This window comes from Aspergillus aculeatus (assembly GCF_001890905.1).
Source record: "Aspergillus aculeatus ATCC 16872 unplaced genomic scaffold ASPACscaffold_16, whole genome shotgun sequence".
Lineage (NCBI taxonomy): Eukaryota > Fungi > Ascomycota > Eurotiomycetes > Eurotiales > Aspergillaceae > Aspergillus > Aspergillus aculeatus.
Window position 1 is genome coordinate 337,403 of NW_017962991.1, and position 12,927 is coordinate 350,329.

The window sequence follows — 12,927 nt, forward strand, 5'->3', positions numbered from 1 at the left end:
GTGGATGTGAGGCTTTCTCTTATCTGCTGGGAGCTTCAGCACATAGTGATAGAGCGTGGTACGTAGAAGCGATGGGCAGTCGCAGTGACTGATTGCCCCTTGGGGGTCTTGTCGTACCCAGTTAAGTGGGACTGAGATCTGGGACCGGAAGAGCCGAGGGAGCCCGATGGGAAAGGTCCCTGCGCATGCGTTGAGTGTTCGTCGCTGTACTTGGCCTGCAAGATATGACGTCGGACACGCGTAGCTGTGACGCCGCCCGCCCGCCCGCCTTCCCTTGCTGGTCTGGTTGGGATGAGATTGGGACCCAACCGTGATCAAGATGTCTGTCTAGTCCGCGAGGCGAAGGTAGAAACTTTCCAACAGGGAAAGGGAAACTTAGGGATCGAAAGCTCGAGGGGCTGACCGACGATGACACCTAGAAAGAAGACCCCACGCCCATGTCTAGCCCACCAACCACTGTACCTCTCTCCCCACCACCGGCTTTGCGACCGCCCGCGCCATCGTGCTGCTCTATGCCTCCTAGGATCTGCCACGCGCGACCCATCATGCCATGGCCCAGTCCCTGGGAAAACCCTGCCGCGGCGCCGTAGACCGAGCTTTTCGTGGCAGCGTGGTGTCGCCGCGCGAGGCGCTCCTTCTTGGCCGCGGCGACGCGGTCCTGTTCGCGTTCGTGGCTGATGATCTCGTCGCGCCAGTCGGCCCACTGCTCAAAGTTCTCGCGCTGCTGGAGAACGTGGTAGCGGAGTTTGGTCTTGCTGGGGCGCCACGTGACACGGGTGGTTGTGGGGGTGCTGGTTGGGTCGGAGGTGGTGCCGGTGGTCGGAGGAGCGGTGGACTTCAGGTCGCAGATGTGCGATTCCTGGGTCAGTTTGAGGAGATAGGTGAAGACGTCGCGGCTTTCGGAGGCGGTGTGTTGGATCTTCTCACGACGCGGGGAGGAGACGTGGCTCTGCGTCAGGGGCACGTCGAGCCAGGAGTGCAGGTCCGCCGAGCGTTGGATCGAGTACGGGTCGAGGATGTGGGCGCGGCGGTGTTCCTCGCGGAAGTAACGTACGGCGGCTTGCAGGCTCTCGACCTCGGCGCGGAGGGCTTCGTTCTCCCGCATCGTAGCAAGCGAGAGGCCGGCGTCAATGACCACGCCGCCTTCGGCGGTCGTCGTGGCGCCTGTCGTGCCGGAGATGCGCTTGACCTTATCCAGGCGGGTCTTGAGCTCGTCGCGTTCGGTCTCGAGGGCTTCGATGCCCGCGCGCTGTTGGTGCAGAGTGGATTCCAGATCCGAGTGTGCCGACTGGAGCTCTTCGATCTTCGCCTCCAGGTCTTTGACCATCGAGGCCTTTTTGCTGGCGTCACGCATCCGGGACTCAACCAGTTCGACTTTGATGGCTTGCTCCTCGATGGTCTTGTCCTTTACGCCAAGGGCGGTGGAGGCTTCGTGGATTTCGTTCTTGAGCCGTCGGATCTCCTCGTCCGCGTCGGGGGAGTTTTGTTTGTTGGATTTGAGTTCCTCGGCGCGGATGGTCCAAGGCGAGGGTCGCTTTTCGAACTCAGACGTGATAGAGAGATCGGATGTGATTGAGTCGAGCTCTTCGAGAAACCCGCCCAGGCTGCGCAGTCGGTTGGAGATAAGAGAGGTTGCGTCGCTGCTTTCGCTGCCTGTTTCGGAAGGTTGTGCATAGAGTGTGGAGATTTGGGACATCGTCTTCAGTGCTTCCTCCAGACTCAGAGGCTCAGTTCGGCTTTCGTCGATGATGATGATCACAATCGTCTCGCCGAGTTGTCGCGTTAAAGCAGAGAGATCCTTGGCTGCTTCTTCGGCTTGTTTGAATGGACCGGCCACATCGGGTGAAAGTGCAAGGGATCTGGAACGGAGCTCTTCCAGAGAGCGATAAATCTTTCCCATGGCGACTTTCAACCCACGGGCTTGTGTCACAATCCCTTCCATTTTGTTGTAGAGGAACGCGTTTTCTTCATCGCCACCTTCCGGTGCCGCAAGCTTTGACTGCAATAAGGTCCTCAGCCGCGAGATGGTAGAAGCGCTATGATCGATGTAAGACTGGGCTAGCATGGAGCGCATGCAAAGTTCGTCCGCAAATGTTTCCAAGGTCGTTGGCAGAAGGGTCTCAGCAAGATGGGCGAGTAGGGAAATAGACCGCTGTAGCTCGACTGCACACTTCTTCATGTTAACTTCGTTCTTTTTCAACCCTTCGATCCAAAAGTTCAACGTGCGTTCCACGGGCTCGAGCTCGAACAGGGCGCCTGCGATGCTGCCGAAACTCTCGGCTGAACAGGTGTTGATGTAGTTGACGAAACGATCACAGAGAGCAGCAATCCATTGTAACCTCTCCATTACTTCGCTCGCCACAAAGACCTCTTCAATTGCGGTAGACACCGAGGCTTGCTCTGCAACCTTTTCGCGGATGGTGTCATTCATCAACGAGGCTTTGAAGTTGACACGCTTGAACCGGAGAAGCGCAAGGATAGCATTACGCTCGCTGTCAAAATACTCTGGGAGATACAATTTGAGAATCGACAAGTGCTGCGTTGCTTCTTCCGCCTCCATACGACCCAGTTCGATATCGATTGTCTTGGTTTGCGCCTTGGAAACCGATGCCTGAAGCTTCAAGTTGAGGTCCATCATGGCACGAGAGCGCGTGGTGAGATCAGTAGCTTCCGCTTCGGAGATTTGCTGCGATGCGCGCATGTCCTCCAAGTCGCCTTGCAGGGTAGAGACCAGCTCTCGAAAACGGACCAAGGTGTATTCGAGGTCTTCGATGACTTCTTCCTGTTGCGTGATTCTCCGGTTTTGTTCATTGTACTGACTCTCCCGGTAATCGATTTCCTCCTGAAGCTGTTTCTCTGTTTCTATGTGGTTGTATTCGAGTTCATCGTTGATCTCTTTCAATGCCTCCAAATCTTCGATTGCAGCCTTGAGGTCGTTGATCTCTTCCTGGTAGCGCATGTTTTTATCTGCCAGTTCTTCAATCATCTCCTCGGCGCCCAGTGCGGTTTCAAGCTGCTGCTTCAGATGCTCAACGTTGTTCTCGGACACAAGAAGTTTCTCTTTCGTCGACTCATACTGAGATTTGATAGCTGTATAATCTTCAAGGTCTTGCTGGAGCTCCTTGACTTGGTCTCTCAGCTCGGCCTCCTGCTGCTGAGTCATGTCGCGAAGACGGATCAGAGCCTCGCGGAGACGCTCGTTCGTCTTTTCCATCTGCAGCCATCCGTGGCTTGACTTCTCCTCGGGAGTCATGGCCTGTCCAAGCTCCTCGTTTTCTTCTCGGAGGACCTCGACCTCCAGCGACAGCTCTTCAACCCTCAAGCGTAGTGTCTCGCATTCATGTTTGAACATGTCGGACGTTTCTTCCGCCATCTCACGATCCAACGTAGCCATTTCCAATATTGAGTCATGTTCGGCTTGAAGTCGCTCGACTTCTTCCAGCCGAGCTTCCGACTCCTTCAATTTCTTGCGTAGTTCGCCAATCTCAAGCTGCTGAGGTTGGTATTTTGCTTGCAGCTTCTGAATGATGCTCTCGAACTTATCTCGATCCGACTGCAATTGCTCCAGGTTCTTGAGCTTTTCGCGATCGTCGGCTCGTTTCTTCTCCATCACTCGAAGCTTGGTTTTTAATTCATCAAGTTCTCGCGACACAGCGCCACCGGTCGAAAGACGCTGTGACGAAGGCTGTGACTGCTTTTGGCTGCCACTCACCGTCCGTGAGGCGCCCGGATTAGGCCTAGTAGACCTGAGACCCGGATCCTCCTGATCTCCGTCGTCCTCAACGTCCAGTGTTTCAGCATCAGCATCCTCTGACAAAGGACTCGTTTCACCCTCCACATCTTCCGACGCTCTGCTGGGGCCCATTGGCCGCACTGCATGGCGTTTCGCCAGCCCCGTGGGCGCAGATGCGGTAGCGTGCAAACTCGGTCTTCTTGTCTTGGATGCGGGTGTTGATATCGAGGAGCGGGAGGTGCGATTGATAGTTGATGGGAGCGGCGGAGGGGGCATAGATGTCTTGGAACTAATAGACGGGCGAGCTTTGGGGGTGACTGCGGCGGGTCGCGGAGTGCTGCTAAGAGAGGAGCGATTGGAGGAAAGCCCAGATCCCGACAGTTGCTTCGTCGGAGACTTCGTAGGAGACTATAGTAAGCGCCAGCCATTAGCTTGAGAGTTCTCCGGCCAGCGCATCCGAGGGCATGCATGCATTACCTTTGTTGACAAGCGCTGAACGGCGCCTCGCAGCGCCGAAGTCGGGCTTGCCGCACCGGCACTGTGTCGTTTGGTGTTGGCGGTTGCGATCGCATTGGGCTTCTTGAGACCAGCGGCAATGCCGCTCTGAGCTCTGCCTCGGGCCGGGGTGGTTTGAGCGGTGGTGATACCTTTCGGAGCGGCGGGCTTGGGTGGTGGCCGTGCGGGCGGTTGTTCAATGATCGCGTCGACGGCAGTTGGACGAATAAACATGCCAAATCCTGGCTCGCAGTCAAAGTACCTCTCGCCTTGTACGGCGCCATCATTCTTCCCCGTGGGTTCGTCGAGCTCAATGCCTACCCAGTCGCCAGGCGCGAAGTGTGTTGTGCCCACAAACCGAACGGTGGCCTGCCGACCGTCGGTGAGAGTGACCACATGGCCGGGGATTAGTTCAGTCATATTTAAGCATGCGTCAGGGCAGGAAACCCTGAACAGACGCACAGTTGCCCTTGACTGGAGGAGGGGAGTAGTAGGGGGGGAACGGAGGGGGGAGAGGATGGAAGAGGGGGAGTGAATAGAGTTGGTAACTTCGTACGGAGTACAGTACTTCGTTATTGTTGTTGACGGGACGGAGAGTGGATTGATTGTTGTCGGCCTGAGAGGCCTGAGGACGCGACAGGGGTAGCGGGCCTGAGGCATTGACAGACATCCTCCGCATTAGGGCTCGAGGCCGTCAACAACAACCAACATAAGTTAATCTCCATTGCTTCTTTCTTCTCCATCCCTTACTGTTGCCACATTCTTGAAGCCCATGGCTGAGCTGCCTGTTTTTTCATACTGTTGTATGCACGTCTGTCTCAGCCAGAAGGTGAGGGGCGAACCCAAACATCATACTCTCATTGAGATGAAGCCTCAGTACTTGAATCTAAACAGCAAGGGTTCGACGACTATATAAAGATGCAGTGTCCAGCAATTTTACGGGGAGAGCCAGCGGTCTGCTTCCTCATATTCCGGCCGCTTACTGCTTGTTCTGGTATTCAGCCAGCAATTCCACTGGATCTTTAAATACCCAAGAGTCCTCCTTCCAACTCTACACCACCACAGAGCACTCAATACCTCAGTAAAACTGAGCAAGATGGTCCGCCTCATCTACACAGGTGGACTTCTAACCACCATAGCCAGCCTAGCACTGGCAGCTCCCTCGACCGACGACTGGGCGCAGCGATCAATCTATGTACGTCTCTCTGCCTAATCATGCCACTGTGCACAGCATCCTCATCCCCTCATTAGCAAGTCTTGACCGACCGCTTCGCGCGCCCCAATAACGCACCAGATACATCGTGCGATCCCACCAAATACTGCGGGGGCACATGGGCCGGTATCATCGACAAACTAGACTACATTCAAGATTTAGGATTTACAGCAGTCCAGATCTCTCCAGTCGTCGAGAACATCCCCGAGACCACATCGGCAGGGGAGGCGTGGCACGGCCACTGGCCGCAAGACATGTACGCTTTGAACGCGCACTTTGGGACAGCCGAAGACCTGCAAGCGCTGGCGGATGAGCTGCACCGACGGGACATGTATCTGATGGTGGAAGTGGTACTCAACAACATGGCGCAAGCCGTCGACATCGAAAACACCACTACTTCCTTGGTGATTGACTATTCGCGACTGCACCCATTTAACGAAGAGGGATACTACCATCCCTACTGCAATGTCAGCGAGGCAGGCGATGCAGCCACATTCCAGAGCTGCTGGCTGTCCAGCGAGCCCGTCGCGCTGCCCGATCTGAAGACCGAAGACGCGCGCGTCTCGACAATGCTCCAGACTTGGGTCCAGGAACTCGTGAGCAACTATTCAATCGACGGGCTCCGGGTCGCTGCAACGAACCACATGGACCCTGAATTCTTGAGTGGTTTCACCCGCGCCGCCGGGGTCTTCACGCTGGGAGAGGTTGACTCGGTCGACGCCACCACGATGTGCCAGTACGACGAGGCGGTCTCGGGCCTGGTCAACTACGCGGTCTACAAGCCCATCACCATGGCTTTCGCGCCCGCCGGCGACATGCCTGGGCTGGTGAATAGTCTGCAGACGGCCATCGAGAAGTGTGACAACTACACCCATCTGGCGACGTTCGCCGAGAATCACGATGTCCCGCGGTTTGTCTCCATCCAAAATGATACCGCAGTAAGCCTTTCCTCCTACCTCCCTGCCGCCGACTAGCCCATATACACGTAGACGTCATGCTGCAGTGCATAGCTCTCCCAACCCGCACGCTCTAGACGATCCCCCTCCCCATCCCCTCCCTTCTGTCCAGCGCATATTTCAAACCATATACCAGTCTAACATGATCCAGCTCGCTCAAAACGCCCTAGCGTTCACCCTCCTCACCGACGGAATCCCCATGGGTAAGTCCAGCCCCAAGTAGCTCCGCCCCAGACCAAGCCCCAGGCCCAGCATCCCCCGAACCACCAACACTCCATACTAACCCTCCTGGGACAAACCAGTCTACCAAGGACAAGAACACAACCAAGCCACCCCTAACTCCCCCCTCTGGTCCCTGCCAACCGACAACTCCACAACAGCAACCACAACCCTAACCAAGACCCTGAACCACCTACGCAGCCACGCCCTCCTCATCGACCAAGGCTACCCGACAAACCACAGCGAAACCCTCTACCTCGACGGATCCACCTACATCACCCGGAAGGGCACAGAGGGGATGCAAATCGTCTCGGCGTTTTCCAACCGCGGCAGTACCACCACCAGCGGCAACTACCAAGTCAACGTGACGCGGATGTATCACCCGGGCACCGAAGTCATGGAGATGCTGGGCTGTGAGCGGCACGTCTCGGCGACGGGCGGCGTGATCCCGGTGGATTTCGTCGGGGGCGCGCCCAAGGTCTTCTATCCGGTCAAGTATCTGAATGGGTCGGGGCTGTGCGGGTTCTGAAAGTTCTTTGTTTTCGTTTGACACAGAGGGAAACTGGAGAGATTGCGTCGGATGGAGGGGACAGTGGGCTCCGCTCGGATGTTCAGTCACAATGCTGCAGCGAGGTCACTTGGAGCTGTCCATAATTGACTTGATTGATATATATTGTTTATCAAAGCCAGAGAACACCCAGGAATTCAATACAAAACAGCGTCACTCGTATATTTCATGGCGTCTTCAAAGCCCGTGGGCCGTGTAATTGTACGAAAAGTCTATGCTATAAGTAAGAAAAGAAAGCAGGAATGTATCTATACAGTCACGAAAAAAGGCTCAGGACCGCGACTTGAATAAGTGAGGGAAACAAGTCCTCAACTCCTCCAGGCTGGAGATCTGGAACTGGGAAGCTGGCTCGGGAGGGGCGGGGACGCCCGGCTCGACGAGATGGGCCACAGCCCAGCCGCGCTCCGCCGCGTGTTTGCAATTCGAGCCCGAATCATCTATATCAACCAACCAATCCCGAGGAAATTAGCATGATCCTTTCTTTTTATTTCCAGTTCCAAGGCAATATGCCAGGAACGAAAGACAACCTACCGACAAAATAACATTCCCCCGAACTCGACGCCCGGGCCTCCCGCTCGGCCTTGTCGTACATAACCTGGCTGGGCTTGCACACCAGGGGCGTCTGCGAGTAGTCGCAGTACGTGACGCCCTCGAACAGGTCGTCGACCTCGAGCAGCCGGACGACCCGCTTGGCGTGCGTGACGTAGGCGTTCGTCAGCAGCCACAGCCGCACCTGGCTCCGGTCGATGTCCTCAAGCAGCCGGCGCAGCTGCGGGTCGGGCTTCAGGATCTCGTCCAGCGGCAGCGCGTCATCGACCTCGCGGTTGAAGGCGAGCGGGTCGATCTTGTGGTGCCGCGTGAGGCCCTCGATCGCCAGCCCGTACTCCTTGTAGTATTTCATGTGCAAATGGTGCGCATCTTCGGTGCTGAGGGAGAGGTGCTTGATGAAAAAGGCGTCTGTTGTGCAAAGAGGATTGGAGTTTCGGTTAGTGAGGTGTACAGTGCAGTGAGTGGTTGAGCGTGGGGTTCGGGTTGTGGTTGTTGGTCTCGGTGTTGTAGTCGTGAGTTATGGACTCACTGATCAGCTTTTGCATCTCATCGTGAATGTTGCATTCTGTGCGCGCGCAGATCGCGGGGTCCGGTTAGTTGGTTTCGGTTTACTTTCGTGGAATGGTGGAGTTGAGAATTCGGTGTTGTATACCTCGGGAGTACAGCTGCAGTCATTGAGTGGGGACGGCGGTCAGTCCAAATGAATTTATGGGAATGTTGGGAAGGGAGATCGTACGCAATTGTCAATGTCGAAGAAGAAGATTGGTCTGGGATCCCGTGGCGCGCTGGCCGACTGGTGATTGTTGGTGGTGGTGGTGGTGGTGGTGGTCATTGTTCGTCGGGACTGGGGCAGTTTGCAGTGATTCCGAGGGATTGGAACAGCGCGGAGGGCAGTCAGAAATCGCGGGGTCGAGAAAGGGGTCTGGATAGCGCGATGTGCGCCAGAAGTAAAAGATGATCGATAACAGGCGCGTAGAATGGGATGATTCATAGCCGAACCCTATGCGCCGTGGATAATGTGAGTTCGGGAATAGTAATAACTTGAATATGAGTAATACTGCAATCGTTCAGTAAGATGGATGCTGACTCGTTGTCTCGGGAGTCGGGGAGAATCAAGGACGGCTTTTCCCCGGCGAGTTTAGCGCGTTCGGCGGCAAGTCGCTCGAGTACTCGTAACAGCACGGCTGGCTGCGTCCTTCTTTTCCCTCTCCGCAACTTCACCTTTGGCTCGACACTTGTCTTCCCCTCCCTTCCTCTCCCCACTCTCCCTTATACATTTTAAAAAAGCACAAAAAAAAAGGAAAGATAAGCAAAGAAAGAGAAAGGAAAGAGAAAAAAGACTCTAGCTGGTCCAAGTCTATTGGCGAAGCTGTCCTACTTATACCGCATCTAAAGATTGCAACCTGGACGGGTGACGCAGCAGAACTTGCTCGCTTTAAACCTCAGGTGATTTGATCTATCGACTCTCACGGCCAACATAATTCTTGCCTAGGAGAGTCATTTTCCTAAATTATGGCAGCAGCTCAGCTTTCAACATCAGGCAGTAGTGCACCTACTAGGCTACCTACAACAAATCAGGAGGTGCAGGAGTATGAGAAGATCCTGAAAATAAGTGACGAAATCTTTTCTGGAACTCACCCTAGATTGAAGGTTCCTCAGCAATTTGTGCGCAAGACGGCTTCGCGCAACCCCCCTGCCTCTTCTACTCCCTCTCAGGTAAAGCCAGGAGAATGGCAGAAGGCTTCTCCCAAGGATCAGGTCCCGACCGCCCCTTCCAATGCTAAACCGGCCAACTCTCAGAGCGGTGGCGTTGGGGCGGTTTCGTCGGGTGTGACGGGGGCGTCGCGTATCATCCCCAATCCTACCTCGGAAATTGATCCGATCTTCTTGACGAAGTCGGACGATCTCGTGCGAGCTGAGCTTCAGCTACAGCGTCAACGGGTGGAACGGGCGTTACGGGAGCAGCTGGAGCAAAAAAGGCAGGAGTCAAGGCAGAAGGCTGCTCTACAGGACGCGAAGCCGGATTTCGATGTTTCTGATGTGCTCGTCAAGGCATTCGAGATGGTCAACCCATCGCCGTCGGCCGATGGCCGTGGCAATGGAGAGCCCAGCGATTCCTTTGACGATAATTCGTTCTATTCCAGTAGAGCTCCTGATTCGCCTCAGCAGGGGGAACCGCAAAAACCATCTCCAGCACCTCAATCCAATTCTGAGGAGCTTGCTACTGCGGCCCCAGTAGAGAACTATTCAGATGAGTTGCAACGGCTTGAGGCCCTCAACAGAACTGGATCGGATCAGGATATGCAAGATACTTACCCCGTGGCAGGCCATCGATTACCCTATGATCAAAGGCAGCCGCACCATGGCGAGGTCGACTACGCATCCCGCAAGTACCCGAACCACAACCAACCACCTGACGCGTTCGAAGAACCGGAGTACTCGCCGCCTGCGCCCGGAGTCGCGCCCATGGAGAGGGAAGACAATTACGAGGTTCAGAGGGAGTACGCGGGCGGAACCAAACGACGTGCGCCGGAAGGTCGACCAGTTGAACGAGCCCGCTACGCTCGACGATCTGTCTCGCCTGCCGATGATGTCCGAGTCGTGCGGAACCACATCACTTCGCCTGCCGCTCCACAACCGTCTAGGGTCTCTCCGTTGGCGGTCACCAAGGTGTCGTCGGTTCCACATGCGCGTTCGGACTACGCTCCGGAGCGTCACGCCAGTCCTGAAGTACCCGCCTATCCTTTGACGTCTAGAAAGCGTAGGAGACTGCATGAGGATCGAGACCGGTCTCGTCCGTCGTATAAGGCGCAAGCCACCACGGTTGCCGATGAGGCATACATCAAGGAAGAACCCGTATCGCCTCCACTTTTTGCAGATACCCCACAGACGTACAGAAGCCGCCAACTCGAGGAGCGCCCTGTGTACATAGACATTGCCTCGCCACAGTATACTCCCGTGATCGAGAGAAGGGAGCCGCCTATGAGAGAGCCAGGGTATGAGTATGAAATCTATGACGCTCATCATGCAGATCCTGGCGCTCAACGGACCGTCTCCAGACTCAGTGTGAGACGTCCGATGCGCGACGGTCAAGATCTTCGACGAGTTGCCAGTCTCCAGCATCAAGCTCGACAACCTGAATATGCCCGCGAGTATATTGACCAAGCTAGCCCCCATTCTCTGCGCGCAGGATCCTACGCTATCGTGGAACAGCCGGCACCAGAACGAGTCCGGTACTATGACGAGCTGCCCCCGCCGCCTACACGCCGCTATGTTCCTGCAGGAGAGTCGCCGATGTCGCCTCGACTCCGGGAAGCTTACTACGAGGAAGAGGCCACGAGTCAGATGATGGCGCCACCTCCGCGACGGATCGTGGTTGATGAGCACGGCAATCAGTTTTACCTCCCCGCCAGCCGAGCCCCGCGCGGTGAGCTTTACGATGACCGTGCGGTCACTCTACGCCACGCGAGCCTACGGGCGGCATCCGTCGTTGAAGACCCCTTCGGCGGTCGGAGGTACGTACAGGACATGCCCCCTCCGCCGGCTTATCGACGCGTCACCGAGTACGCTCGCCCAGTCCCGAGTGAACGCCGACCTTATGCGGGCGCCACTCCCGCGACCGTTGCCGCCGGCCCGGATGACCGAAATGTCTATCCACCACGTAGCGCCAGCGTCCAAGTAACCGAATACGCCACCCGCCGACCTCCACATTACCTCGAAGAGGCTGAACTGCCCCGCGAGCGAATCGTACGGATGCCGAGCGTGCGTCCCCCAGCAGGACGGTATGAGGAGCCACGCGAGGTCATCCAACGAGTGGAAAGTGTTCGCCCCGGCGGAGCGCGCGACGTGAGTGTGTATCTGGACGACGGGATCCGGCAGCCGCGCGAGTACGTGGAACGGCCTATGTATGTTGCGACGCGGCCTCTGGCGCGCGAGGAGCCCGTTCCTTATTATGAGGGAAGTGTTGCGGCGAATCCGGAGCGGGTCGTATTAGAAGGTGCACCGCGAGGGGATGTAGTTCACCGAGTTCCTCCTCCGCGGTACTAATTATCTTTTCTCTTTTCGTCTGATGTTTTCAGATGAACACGCCATATATTTTCGAATTTCAGTTTACGTCTCCGTTGGGGGCATTTTATTGTACTTACAAAAGCAAGCAAGCAAGATGACTGGGATTCATGCTACTTATGCATGGAGATGACGTATATGTGAAACTATTTCGAGAATCATTCCTGGAGGGTAGTAGAGAGATAAAAGGTATTCAACCTCAATCTAAACTTCGATGGACGTTCTTCTGGTGCTGTAGTACACCGAGTAAGCAGCTATGCTGATTGGTAGTTTGCTTTCTGCCGCTCTGCTGGCAACATGGATACCGCCTCCGCCGCTGCCGCTATAGTTCCTTGCTCGCATCGCTCACGTCCATGATAATTCATCGCTCGCATGAATTGTCTCACTCATAGAACTTCTTCAATGATATCATTCGATATCATGGTTCCTCGTGGTTCTTCACCTATCATACAACACTAGATGTATCCCGATGTGCACCGTCAAGAAAAGAAATTGGCACCTCTATCTCTCCCACACCATCCCTATCTAGATTCCCTCTACTCCGATTTATATCTACAGAATAGAGCCGTTGATAAACCAAGCTTGCGTGGTTCGCATGGTGTTCTCCTTCGCCAGATAACGCCCAGAGTCTATAGAGCAATGAAGACGGCTTGGACAAATAAGTTGGATTATACGGAGCAGGTGTTTGAGCTACCTATTATCGTATACGATATATGTTCTCAGGCTGGGAGGCTTCCGTAAGGTATTTTCCTACTCCTGTCAGAACGACCTATCACATTTGAGCTTGCAGGGGTATCTCTTCTTCTAGCCTTTTCCTGGAAAATGAGAGAAGTTGGGTTGATAGATACGAGTGCTCGTACATATGGCAATGATACAGAGGTACCGAAGGCGAATTGAAATACGGACCCCCACCGCAGTGGGTTGAGCGATATGAGGCGGTTGATGAATGACGTCGTTGCTGATTCGGGCGTCGAGATCGATGAGATCGGGTAGTTCACAGTAATTTTGCCATTATTGGAAGTAACCACTACACTATATTATTCATTTGCGTACGAACCTGGGAGGAAAGTAGTCATTCGATGATCTTCCAAGTATAAGTTGAGTCGAGGGGTCATCCTTCCTGGTGCCA

General features: G+C 55.2%; 4 protein-coding genes across 4 annotated transcripts; 2 read left to right on the top strand and 2 right to left on the bottom strand.

Annotated features, from left to right (window-relative positions):
* Positions 1–415: 415 nt before the first annotated feature.
* On the bottom strand, positions 416–4,648 carry ASPACDRAFT_63424 (putative dynactin; the record flags this gene model as incomplete). The annotated part of the gene is made up of 2 exons (XM_020203891.1): positions 416–4,141; positions 4,211–4,648. 2 exons carry the CDS (start codon positions 4,646–4,648, stop codon positions 416–418), a joined length of 4,164 nt encoding a protein of 1,387 aa, XP_020052843.1.
* Positions 4,649–4,984: 336 nt separating this feature from the next.
* Positions 4,985–7,342, top strand: ASPACDRAFT_1906027 (alpha-amylase). Its single transcript, XM_020198822.1, has 4 exons — positions 4,985–5,423; positions 5,480–6,379; positions 6,549–6,600; positions 6,700–7,342. Exons 1-4 carry the CDS (start codon positions 5,325–5,327, stop codon positions 7,143–7,145), a joined length of 1,497 nt encoding a protein of 498 aa, XP_020052844.1. The 5' UTR covers positions 4,985–5,324; the 3' UTR covers positions 7,146–7,342.
* On the bottom strand, positions 7,336–8,300 carry ASPACDRAFT_81202 (putative pyrimidine 5'-nucleotidase). The gene is made up of 3 exons (XM_020205817.1): positions 8,263–8,300; positions 7,716–8,141; positions 7,336–7,621 (listed from the first exon to the last, which is right to left on the bottom strand). The coding sequence occupies exons 1-3, from the start codon at positions 8,276–8,278 to the stop codon at positions 7,455–7,457; spliced, it is 609 nt and encodes a 202-aa protein (XP_020052845.1). The 5' UTR covers positions 8,279–8,300; the 3' UTR covers positions 7,336–7,454.
* Positions 8,301–9,047: 747 nt separating this feature from the next.
* ASPACDRAFT_81203 (uncharacterized protein) lies at positions 9,048–11,847 on the top strand. The gene has a single exon (XM_020205818.1). It carries the CDS (start codon positions 9,246–9,248, stop codon positions 11,778–11,780), a length of 2,535 nt encoding a protein of 844 aa, XP_020052846.1. The 5' UTR covers positions 9,048–9,245; the 3' UTR covers positions 11,781–11,847.
* Positions 11,848–12,927: the final 1,080 nt, after the last annotated feature.

What these genes read in the sequence shown, in the direction of transcription:
- ASPACDRAFT_81202 (XM_020205817.1), bottom strand. An exon ending in GGGGGAATGTTATTTTGTCG is followed by an intron (nt 7,622 to 7,715) that starts GTAGGTTGTCTT and finishes TGGTTGATATAG; the next exon opens with ATGATTCGGGCTCGAATTGC.
- ASPACDRAFT_81203 (XM_020205818.1), top strand. Translation starts at nt 9,246, where the DNA reads ATGGCAGCAGCTCAGCTTTCAACATCAGGCAGTAGTGCACCTACTAGG.
- ASPACDRAFT_1906027 (XM_020198822.1), top strand. Translation starts at nt 5,325, where the DNA reads ATGGTCCGCCTCATCTACACAGGTGGACTTCTAACCACCATAGCCAGC. An exon ending in GGGCGCAGCGATCAATCTAT is followed by an intron (nt 5,424 to 5,479) that starts GTACGTCTCTCT and finishes TCCCCTCATTAG; the next exon opens with CAAGTCTTGACCGACCGCTT. An exon ending in CCATCCAAAATGATACCGCA is followed by an intron (nt 6,380 to 6,548) that starts GTAAGCCTTTCC and finishes AACATGATCCAG; the next exon opens with CTCGCTCAAAACGCCCTAGC.